At 45.9% G+C, this 11,403-nt stretch overlaps 1 protein-coding gene across 2 annotated transcripts in view; it reads left to right on the top strand.

Moving 5' to 3' along the window:
- The window catches only part of MIB2 (MIB E3 ubiquitin protein ligase 2), a 42,824-nt gene extending 33,194 nt beyond the window's left edge, over window positions 1-9,630 (top strand). For both annotated transcript variants that reach the window (XM_088178617.1, XM_088178618.1), the window contains 8 exons: window positions 345-501; window positions 999-1,153; window positions 1,707-1,833; window positions 2,543-2,773; window positions 4,274-4,452; window positions 5,404-5,588; window positions 6,297-6,362; window positions 8,010-9,630. In XM_088178617.1, coding sequence (XP_088034743.1) covers window positions 345-501; window positions 999-1,153; window positions 1,707-1,833; window positions 2,543-2,773; window positions 4,274-4,452; window positions 5,404-5,588; window positions 6,297-6,362; window positions 8,010-8,251 — 1,342 coding nt within the window. In that variant the 3' untranslated portion in view covers window positions 8,252-9,630. The remainder of the gene's footprint in view (window positions 1-344; window positions 502-998; window positions 1,154-1,706; window positions 1,834-2,542; window positions 2,774-4,273; window positions 4,453-5,403; window positions 5,589-6,296; window positions 6,363-8,009) is intronic.
- The last annotated feature ends 1,773 nt before the right edge of the window (window positions 9,631-11,403 follow it).

The raw sequence follows: 11,403 nt of genomic DNA on the forward strand, positions 1-11,403 counted from the left end.
AGTGATGAATTTTTTTTCAAGGGGATGAGGGAGGTGATGAAGTGGATTGAGATCATTGTGTTTGGTTGGTTTCTCTAAGTTTGTGTGTTTTCCAGAGCAAGATGAGATTTTGAATTGTATCATCAGTAACCAGGGAAGAATTCATCATTAAGAGTGGGAATTGTTGTTGATTTAGAGCAGAGAGCACAGATCAGGAAGCTTTTGTGGAGTTTTTTTACCACTGAGAAGAAGCGGGGTGTGGCTGAGAGGATACAAAACCTGATTTCTGTTGCTTTGCAAAGAGAAAAAATTTACTGTGAGCATTGGATTGACTCTAAACTGCTTTTGGCTTTGCTTTAAACCAGAAACCAAGCTGAAGTTGCCCGTGTGCTGCTGGCTAAAGGAGCCAGTGCAGACCTGCTGAACAATGCCAAGTGCACAGCCCTGTCCATTGCTGTCAGCCAGGGCTTCACAGAGGTGGTGAGGGCCCTCTGTGAGCTCAACTGTGATGTCAACCTCCCAGTAAGTTTGGGACTGCAGGGATTTGGGATTTGCAGAGGATTTTTTGGGGTTTTTTTCAGTTTGTTTTTTTTTTTTTTTCTGAGGTGGGGAGGTGCTTCTTTATGTCTCACACCGTTTGTGGCTTTGTAGAATTCAAAAGTTGTCCTCTGAAAATGCACTGGGAAATAGTTCTGAATTTCAGTACCCTGAAATTCCAGGTTTGAGTCTGCCTCTCCTTCATCACATCAGCATTCTCTGCTGGACTCAGGCTTCCAGGGAGAGCTCAGCTGCTGTTCCTGTGTGTTCCTGTTCCCAGCAACACAATTTTAAAGATTTATAATGCAGGCAGTGATGGTGACTTGGACCCAGCCCGTTTTTATGGTTTGCTTGTGTGCTGCTGGGGCTGTTCTGTGCTGGGTCAGTCCCTCAAAGCTGGTCAGGAGTTTCAGCAGCTCACAGGGGTTTCCTTGGAGTTTCTGGGGTTGGTAACCTGTGTTTGCTTGGGTCTCCATGTGTAGGATTCCCAGGGAGACACCCCCCTGCATTATGCTATCACTCTGGACTACAAAGTCGTGATTGAGATTCTCACTGAAGTTCCCAACATAGATTTCACTGTCCAGAACTGTCAAGGCTTCAACCTGCTCCACTATTCTGCCCTGAAAGGCAACAAGCTGTAAGTGTCCTTTCTTTTTTTTTTTTTTTCCATTTTTATGCCTTTTTCAGGTGTTAATTTGTGCTGCCTGTCTAAGAAGGTGGCAAGTGTGGTTCTGGGTCGTTGGTTAAACTTTTTTTGGATTTGGGTATGGCTGGATAGAGCTGTTGACCTCCTTCAGGCCTTCACAGGAAACTCCTGCCTGCTTGCCCCATCCCATCTTTCTCACCTAGGAAATTTCTCTGTTTCTGGACAGTGTCAGATGTTTGGGTTCACACATGGAAGGACAGCAGAAGGTCTTAGTAAAGACTAGGAACCTCTGGAGCTGTTCCAAAGATAAATCTGCTCATTATTTTCAAAGCAATGTGACTTTCCCCTACTTTATTAAATGATAACTGAGGGCTTTTGTTGTATTCTTGTAATTAATTTTGTGGATTTAAGGGAATGCTCTTCATTGCTGGTGTCAGCACCACCTGGTGAAACATGGACATTGATAACTCCTGAGCAGGAGAGGCAGAAATGAATTCTTCCATTAAGAAGAATTATTCATTATTAAACCTGTCCAACTCTGCAGAGCCATAAAGAAGATTCTGGCCAGGGCACGGCAGCTGGTGGATTCCAAAAAGGAAGATGGATTCACTGCCCTGCACCTTGCTGCTCTCAACAACCACATGGAAGTGGCTGAAATCCTCATCAAAGAGGTAAGATCCAGAAAATCCCAAGCCCCACAATTTTCCAGCCACTCCTGAGTTAACACTGGGACCCACGGGGATGTCCCTGTCCCTTTGAAGAGCTGGCATTGTTTGCCAGGCTGAAAAAACGGGGATTGGCATTCCTGGGGGATTTTCCTGAAGGATGTCTTGACCTGGAACAGAGACTAGACAGAGCAAAAGGAATAAAATAGAGATTTATTGAAAGGATCCACCTTGGGCAGTGCAAGAGCCTGGCTGGGGCTACACCCAAGTCAAATCCAAGATGGATCCCAGTCATGAGTTTTCACACTTTTATAAGTTTTGGTTCATGTACATATTGGGGTCAATTGTACAACCACAGCCCCAGGTTATGAAATCTCAGCCTCTTGCCTTGCCCCTTTCCCTTGCCATTGTTTCTGCTTTTTGAGAACTGGGTGTCCTCGATTCTCTGGCTGGGGAGGGATTGTTGTGTTTAACTACCCTGTGAAGAGAATTTACTAACACCTAATATGAAGTTTTAGATTTACAGACTAAGCAGCAGAAATTCTGAAAAATACAAAATCTAAAACCCAAAGCATCAGCTAAGAACAAAACGAGTTGGAACTGGAATATTCAGTGAAGATAAAGTGGGATTTGGGAGCTCCCAGGCCCCACACTCTCAGTTCTGCAGCCGAGCCCAGCAGCCACACCTCCTGTGATGCAATTCCTGCTTTTCCAGGGTCGCTGCGACGTCAACGTGAAAAACAACCGGAACCAGAGCCCTCTGCACCTGGCTGTGATCCAGGGCCACGTGGGCATGGTGCAGCTGCTGGTGAGCCACGGCAGTGATGTCAATGCTGAGGATGAGGATGGGGACACAGCCATGCACATCGCCCTGGAGCGCCAGCAGCTCATGGCCCTGGCCATGGAGAAACGGGAGGGGGAGATGGGAGCGGCTCTCCTCTCCAAGGTGAGAATTCCAGCAGGAAAATGCTCTGGGTTACAACATCAGCTGCTTGTGGGGTCTAAGGGGGTGAAGGAAGGCCGTGGAGAAGCAGGAGGGGCAGATGGGAGCAGCCTTCCTTTCCAAGGTGAGATTTCCAACAGGAAAATGCTCTGTGTTGGACCCCACAAGCAGCTGATGTTGTAAGGGGATGAAGAAAGGCCATGGAGAAGCAGGAGGGGGAGATGGGAGCAGCTCTCCTCTCCAAGGTGAGAATTCCAGCAGAAAAATGCTCTGGGTTACAACATCAGCTGCTTGTGGGGTCTAAGGGGGTGAAGGAAGGCAGGGGAGCTCTGAGTTCCCCTTCAGTTCCTTCATCCAGTCCAGATGGGGAGCATGAAAACCAGCCTGACTTGTGGGAAAGCAGGAATAGATCCTGAATTTATAGCATGAAGCTTGACATAGTCAGACAACAATTCTGAGCTGTCTCTGATATTTTTATGAGCATTGTGCACTTCTTTCCTGACATGGGAAAGGTCATGAATCCAGAGCCAAGAGACTCCTGGGTTTAATTCATGCCCCAGAACCACAGCAATTCATTTCTGTCTGATGGCATGGAAAATATGAGGAGAGCTGACCACAGACACCCCAGTTATCTGCAGATGTACAGCAGGGGGAGAGGGGAGATGGAGCAGCCTGAAGGAGAAGGGAGAAGCTGTTACAAAGCCTGAACTGGATTTCTCTGTGCTGCTCTCTATCCATGGATATAAAGATCTAAAAATCACTGCAGGATAGGCCAAAGGTACAGGGATAACTTAATTCACTGGAAAATCTAGCATAGATTTAGAAAATTATTAGTATTTCATTTGAAATTAGCAGAATAAGTGTAACCATCCATTCCTTCTTTTTAGCTGTTGGTGCTTGGAAAAGCCCAGTGCACTGCTCTTCCACCCTGCTCCTTCCCAAACCACCAGGAGATGATGGATTTGGCAGGGCCAAAGTCCTGGAAGTCCTAAAGAGGGATCTGTGCATGTCATTCCCAATATTATTTACAGTAACATCATCTCTAAATGCTGTAGATTCCTTCACATCTAATTTTACTTGCCCTGACTGACATGCTCTGGTTGTTTAAGTCAGTGGAATATGTGACTTGACTTCAAATTATTTGGAATCATGCACATCAGAATTTAGATCTTTAAATAGCTGTCACTTAGGGCCCCTGCAGCAGCTGCTCTGTGGGGCCTTCAGCTTCTTCCTTTTCACTCCCTGGAGAACTGAATGCTCATTTCTCTAATTTATAGAGATTATCACCAGGTAGGATCAGTTTGAGGCATTCTTGGCCCTGGAATGTAAGATTTGACCCCGTTATTTACTTAAAGGCAAAAAGACTCTTTGTGTGCTTTCGAAAAGTTGCACTTCCAAGTTTTAAGTAGAAGGTTCAAGATTTTATTGAGATTTTGATGCAAATCAGAGCAGAGGAGCAGAAGCTGCTTCTGTTGACAGAGTGTGTTTCTCAATCTCTTTTAGCTGCAGGCTTCTGGCTTCCTGGGAAATGTGGAGCTGAATGTTGGGACTGCCATTGCCTGCTACTTAGCACAAGAAGGAGCAGATATTAATTATGCAAATCATCGAGGAAAGTCTCCTTTAGACCTCATTACAGATGGAAGGATTGTCCAGATCGTCAAAGACTTCTCACAGAAATTCAGGTAAAGAGCCTCAGGAAATCCTTGCAAACCGGGGTTTTCCCCAGCCCTGGTGTCTCAGGAGGGATGGAAATCTCTGAGACCCTCTGGATGTCACCCTGAGCACGTCCTGTTTGTTCTGGAGGGTGTGTGCTGACTTTGGAAGGCTTGGGAAGAGCAGATTAATGAGGCTCTGTGCAAACTCGGCCTCTTGGCAATCTGAGGAGCCTCTGAGGCCACTGAAGCCAAGAGCAGCTTTGCAGAGTAATCCTGGGTTCTGTTTTACTTTCATTTGACTCCTCATTGACAGATATTTAAAGAGGGTGCAACAGAAGAGTGGGCACCAAAACCCACAGCATTTATTCCAGGGCTAGATAAACACTTATTTTGAAGCTGATAAGAGAAATAGCTGAGAAAACGCCAAGGGGAGAGTAGAGCAAGTCAAAACTGCCTTTATCTCGGGCTCTGAGAAGAGTTTGTTTGCATTTGGGCTTTGCAAACATGAAAGCAGAGTTCTGTCTGATCTGAGGGAGGAACCAGCCAGCAGTTCTGCCATTGGCCATTGCAGATAACAGGTGAGAAGTGTCCCTTGAAGATCTTGCACAGGAGTTCTGGCAGGGCAGTGTGTGTTGGAATGAGGGATTTTTTCCTTAAAAATGTAATTTCTGTCAGGCTGACATTTCTCATTATTGCTTTCAGCAGATGATTGTGCTGTTAGCTTACTGTTACCTCCAAAGGAGCAGTTCCAACTTGTGTAAATATTAGAGATCCCTGCTCTTGTCCTTTCTTTTTGGACAGAACTGCTCAGGATCCAGCTGAGCTTGTCCCAGCAGGGCAGGGAAGGTTCTCAGGTTTATCTCCCTGATCCTGTGCTGCTGTGTCTCCGTGTGGATATGAATTATCCCGGGGATAATTCAGTGTTACCACTGCTGCAGGAGCTCGTGGCTCACATTTCCTGCTGGCTCCTGCTTGCAGGGAACAGCAGATTTCTTCTGAGAGCTCAACCATCACCTGCAGCCTTCGCCGTGTGCACACCACGCCCAACACCATGACCAACCTCAGTGTCTCCAGCGTGGCAGTGCCCACAGAGTGCCTGGTCTGCTCAGAGCTGGCCTTGCTCATCCATTTCTTCCCATGCCAGCACAGTATTGTGTGTGAAGGTGAGTCCACACTGATTTTTTTTTTTCCCCTTTTTTTTTTACATGTTTTTCTTTTCTGTTCCCCTACCCAAGCCTCCCTCTTTGCCCTGTCAGAAATCCAGCCCTGCTTAGACACTGAGCTTTTGTGCTGTTTGTGTCCTGAAGCAACCCCAGCATGATTTCAGCATCTCAGACAGCCAAAGTTATCTCTGAAAAACACAGAATGTTCTGCCCACCTGCTGCTTGGGACTGCAGGCAGCTTTGCTTGGGCTTAGAGATGCCTGGGTAATTCAGAGGGAAAGGCACTTCTGGCTGTCAGTGCTTTATCCCCCAGAAACCTCCTGAGAAGGATTTCCCTCTCCTCTGGCTTTCATAACTCTTCATTCTTCAGGGTTTCAGCTGATTTAAGGGCAGCCTGCTCAGACTTGTCAGCAAGTTCATCTCACAAGGCACAGTGTGACCCCAGGGAGTTTGGTCAGAGCTCTGTGCCAGAGATTCATGCAGCAGCTGCAGGGACACAGAGCAGGGAGGATTTAAAGGTGTTGTGTTTGCTGCTGACCTGGGAAAGATTAAACAAGACACCAGGGCACAGCTCAGAAAGCAGGTAGTGACCTCATTCTGTGCAGAACAATCCCTTAATCACCCAGGGAGGCCTCAGGTTGCTCAAATCTGATGTTCTCGAGTCTGTTGTGGGTTTCATTGTCATCTCTCCTTGTGTCACTGTGGCAGAATGCTCCAGGAGGATGAAGAAGTGCATCAAATGTCAAGTGACAATAACCAAAAAGCTGAAACAAGGTATGTCCTGGCTCTTCCTGCTGCTCAGGGCTGTGGGGAGGGTCCTGCACAGGGTTACTTGGAGGGGCATCGAGGATTTTTATTGAAATAAGAGAGTTTGTTTGTTTTGGCTTTGTGTGTGTGTGTGTGTGCCTGTTGCATTATCCACATTCAGAGAGAAAAAAAAATAGATTTTAATAGATTTTCTCAGGTGTCCCAGGCCAAGCTCAAGCTGCATAGACAGGACATTTAAGGGAGTTTTTACCTGGGCCTGGCTTATTTTGTATATTGAAAACAAATACCAAGTTCATTAGTTTGGTTTCACACGGGGTGGTTTAACAGTGAAAATTCATGAGGGAGAGAAAATTACATCTTGTGCAAACCTTGCTTCTCTCTTGGCTGAGAAATCAGTGTCTGTGCAGGGCTGGCATGACCCAGCTGTCCAGAAATCTCAGAGCTGGAGGATTTCAATAAAGCTCTTGAGCTCAATTTCAGACAGATTTGTCTCCTGCCCACATTTCCCAGTGTCAGGAGGAGCTGTGATGTCAGCAAGGCAGCAGCAGGGTTTGCTTTTGCCATGGGATTGCTGCAAGTTGCCACTGAAACTTTTTCCAGAGTGGTTGTGAGGGCTGAGATCACTCTCAGGGCACGTGAGGATTTCATTGCATGTCCTGCTGCTCATGACTGAGCATTCTGGGCTTTTTCTGGAGTCAGGCTCGAGCCTTGTGACTTGATGCCTGGCAAAAAAAGCAGGAATCAGTCCCATGGTGTTGGACATGCACAGCTGGCAGAGCCAGAGCTCCTCTTTGGAACTCCATCATGCCAAAAATATCACTTCTGACCTGACAGTGGACAGGAGCATTTGTCTTTGCTGCAGACTGGCAGCAAAATAATGATGGGAATTCCAAATAAGACATTTGCAGGCAAATTGCCAGTGGAGGAGGAGCATCAAGGTCTCTGAAATACCAGCAGGATTTCCCTGGCAGGGACGTCTTCAGTGCTTGCCTTTGACAAACTCCCTGTCCCCAAGGACAGGATTTGAAATCACTTCTTGCACTGATGTGCAGCTAATTCCAGAATACTGAGGAAAGGGACATCTGTAGTGAAGTGTAAAGCTGCTTAATCAGTGATTCTGGAGCAGAAGATGAACAGTGAGAGCTGAACCAGGAGAATATTTACCCAAATTCCAGTTATCCAGAATTTGGGATTCTTTCATTTCACAGAGTCAATCAAATTACTCTTATTTATGTAGCTTCATTTATGTAAAAATCAACAAGAGTGATTCAGATGGTTTCTTCTTGTGTGACCATGAAAGACACACACAGATTTCTTAGCCAGAAATTGGAGTCCCAGGTGTCACCAGGAGGTTGAGAGAGCACAGTGCCCTGTAAGGATCCTGCATTAGCAGGGCAGAACATCACAACCAACTTGGAATATTTTCACTCGAAGGGAACAGCATATCCCAAAGCACCGAGGCAGGAATCTCAGACAGGATTAAAAAAAAAAAATAAAAAAACCAAACCAAACACACACAAACCACTGAGCAAGCAAGCAGAGGGCAGTGTGTAAAGAAGGATTTTGGTTTGAACCTGAGTGCAGAGCGTGCAGTGTGAGTGGGATGCTGCTGGGGAGGGGCAGGAGCCGTGGCTGACCCAGCTGTGCCCACAGACAGCACAGAGGTGGAGTGCAGCCCCAGCTCGGAGTGCACGGAGCAGAGGAAGCTGATGGAGGAGCTGCAGAGCCGCTACCGGCAGATGGAGGAGAGGATCACCTGCCCCATCTGCATCGACGACCAGATCAAGCTGGTGTTCCAGTGCGGGCACGGCTCGTGCCCAGACTGCAGCACAGCCCTCACCGTGTGCCCCATCTGCCGCCAGGCCATCCGAGAGAGGATCCCCATCTTCGTGTGACATCCCCACAGAGGATCCCCATCTTTGTGTGAGGGTCTGCACCCCGAGAGGATCCCCATCTTCAACCCCACAGAGGATCTCCATCTTCTTGTGAGGGTGTGCACCCACAGAGGATCCCCATCTTCAACCTCAGAGAGGATCCCCATCATCATCTGGGACCGCTTCACCCCCCAAGAGGATCCCCATCTTCGTGTGAGGGTGTTCAACCAAGAGAGGATCCCCATCTTGGTGTGAGGATGTTTCACTCCTCGAGAGAATCCCGATCTTTGAGGGTGCTTCACTCCCCGACAAGATCCTGATCTTTGGGGATGCTTCACCCTCCGAGAGGATCCTGATCTTCATTTGGGGATGCTTCACCCTCCGAGAGGATCCTGATCTTCATTTGGGGCTGTTTCACCTCCCGAGAGGATCCTGATCTTTGTCTGGGGCTGTTTCACCCCCCGAGAGGATCCCGATCTTTGAGGATGCTTCACTCCCCGCCCAACCCCATTCCTCCTGTGCTTCCCCTCCCTGGAGGCTCGCTGGAAAAAGCAGGGAAGCCCAGAAGGGATGTGCCAGGAGGAGGAGGAGGAGGAGGAAGAGGAGGAGGAAGAGGAGGAGACCCCTCTGGGAAAGTTCAGCCCCTCCCTCCCCCGTGCTGCTCATCCACCACCCCCACCGAAGCGACCACCCTTGCAGAGCAGCAGAACAGATCCCTGGGCTGCTCCAGAGGCATCCAGGACCCCGTGTCAGGGACAGGGAGCTGATGTCCCCAAAGAGCCCCCCCTGAACCCTTGGGGCTCAGCAGCAGCAAACCTGGATGCCAGGAGGTCCTAAAGACAGAGCGTGTGCCTTAGAGAAAAAGTAGTGAACACTGATTGGAGAAAATCTGTTACAACAAATATTTCTGACCTCTAAGTGACACTCTTCTTCTTCTTCTTCTTCCATATTTTATTTTATTTTATTTTTTTTGTTTTGGCAGAGCCGTGTGTTCAGAGACTCCTGAGCTTTCTATCCATAATGCCAAAGGCAGGTGTTAAATACTCCAATCAAAGTGTAAAGAAAATAAATAGTAATAATTAAGATACGAGGGGGAGGAGAAGTATATAAAAAAAAAAAAAAAAAAGGGATTTCATTTTTGTTTCTTTGTTTTGCAGCAAAACTTAATAAAATAAAAATATATATTTTCCTGAGCATTACAAATGAATGTACAAACAGTAGCTGCACTATGGATCCAGCTGTATTGTTTTCCAGCTGAGTGAAGAATTATTATCCACTGAATCATCCTGTAAAGTAAATTTTGGTGGAAGTGTGGCTGTTTGTCTGGGGGGTGATGATGCCCAAACCTCCTGTTTGTTACGTATTGGAAGCAATATTTAAACAAACAAAAGAAAACAAAATTCCTTGTGTTCCTCTGCTCCCTTTGTTTGTTAGCAAAGAGCTGGCAAATCTTTTAAAGAAATGTTGAACTGTGTGGAATGTGTGGTGGTTATGGGAATATTTAGTATTTATAACCCTGTGGTGTATTGAGAAAATTATTTCACCAATTCTTGACCTCTAGAGATAATATTTATCAAAATATTCACTTGAGCTTGTTACAGTTTCAATAGATTTTTTTTAATCTGTGAAAATGGATCAGATTTAACCCCTAAATTGTTTGTTAGGCTCATACTTAACACCCAAATAACCTAAAGCTGAATTTCAGGATCAGCTTTGGTGTAAAAATCAGAGTTGCAGATTCTCATTATTTCCTAGAAGTCCACGCTGATGGGAATCCCTTTGGAATAATCCAGAAATTTCCCCAAAATCGTTGCTGGGGCAGCAAAACAAAAATGCTCAAAAGTACAAATCTGAGCCAATTTATCCTGTAAGAGCTGCTCTGCTTTTTGGTGCAAGGGAATAATTTTACAGACTATTTATTACCCCAGCCCCATGCTAAGCTTTTTTAAGAATAATTTATTCACGAGCCTCTCCATAAATCCAGAATTCTGGAGGATATTTCACCACGTGTTCTATTTTGTGCTGGCACCAGGGAGAGGGGACAGAGGTGACAAAATGTTCAATATCTGTTGTGTAATTCTCATCTCTTATTCCAAAGGTGTCCTTTTATTCGGGAAAAACAACATGGAGAATCTGCTTAATTTTTTTTTTTAATTGGTTTCTTTGGGTGCTGAATGAAGAGAGGCTTCCAAGTGATTATTTTCCCTAAAAAAAAAAAAAAAAAATGCAGGAAGTGCAGCCCTTGACTTCCAAACTGTGCAGTTGTTGCAGAAAACTGAAGTTGTTTAAAAATTAATTTTTTTTTTCTTTCCTAGCTAATGAAAAGAGATTTTGAAGGGAAGGAAGAGCTCCCCTCAAATTTTATATTTTATCTTTTTTTTAAATTCAAGAGGTGGCAGAAGGCAGCAGGTGCCCCTTTGTGCCAAGAATGTTTTTGGCAGATTCTGCCCCCCACACCAGGCTCAGCTCAGGCTTTGGAAGAGGGAAGAAAATTCTTTTTTATCTTTTTTATCTTCCTTGATAAACCTGCATCAAATCTGCTGTGAGATCCTGAGACAGGAGAGCTGGGGAAGAAGATTTTCCTCCCCTTTTTGTCCTTTTCTACCCTTTTGCTGTTGGAGTTCTTGGTGGTTTTTAAATTTTTTGCTGGTTTTTGAATTTCTTGCTGGTTTTTGGAGTTCTTGCTGCTTCTAGAACAGGGAATCTGTTCCTGCTGCTGCAGGCAGGGCAGGAGATGCCAGAGCAGGGGGAAATGCTCGTTTAGAGGCAAATATCATCATCATCATTTGTTAATTAGTGTGGGTAATGAACTTCCTGCTCATGTTTGTGACCAGCTGGGCTCCCAAAGGAGATTTGGGTGGGTCCTCTGCTCCTGGGGCTCCTGCAGCCCTGGCCTCACATATTCCCACCTTTTTCTGGTGTACAACTTTAATTTTATCAGCTCACCTCAAACTTGGTCCAAAAGGTTTCTGAACCTTTTGCTTTGGAAGTGTGGCCAAAATTCTGTTTTACAGACAGTGTGAGACTGAGGTAGAAAAGAGAGGGAGATTTTTTTTCTTGCAAAGCAGAGTCAGGTGAAGAACCCATCTCTCCTTTGTGTTCCCACTAATCTGTGCTGCTCCCAAGATTTCAAGAGGATTGTCCCACCCACAAACGGATTAATAATATTAAAA

This window comes from Sturnus vulgaris, chromosome 25, assembly GCF_052056855.1.
Source record: "Sturnus vulgaris isolate bStuVul1 chromosome 25, bStuVul1.hap1, whole genome shotgun sequence".
In the NCBI taxonomy this organism is placed as follows: Eukaryota; Metazoa; Chordata; class Aves; order Passeriformes; family Sturnidae; genus Sturnus; species Sturnus vulgaris.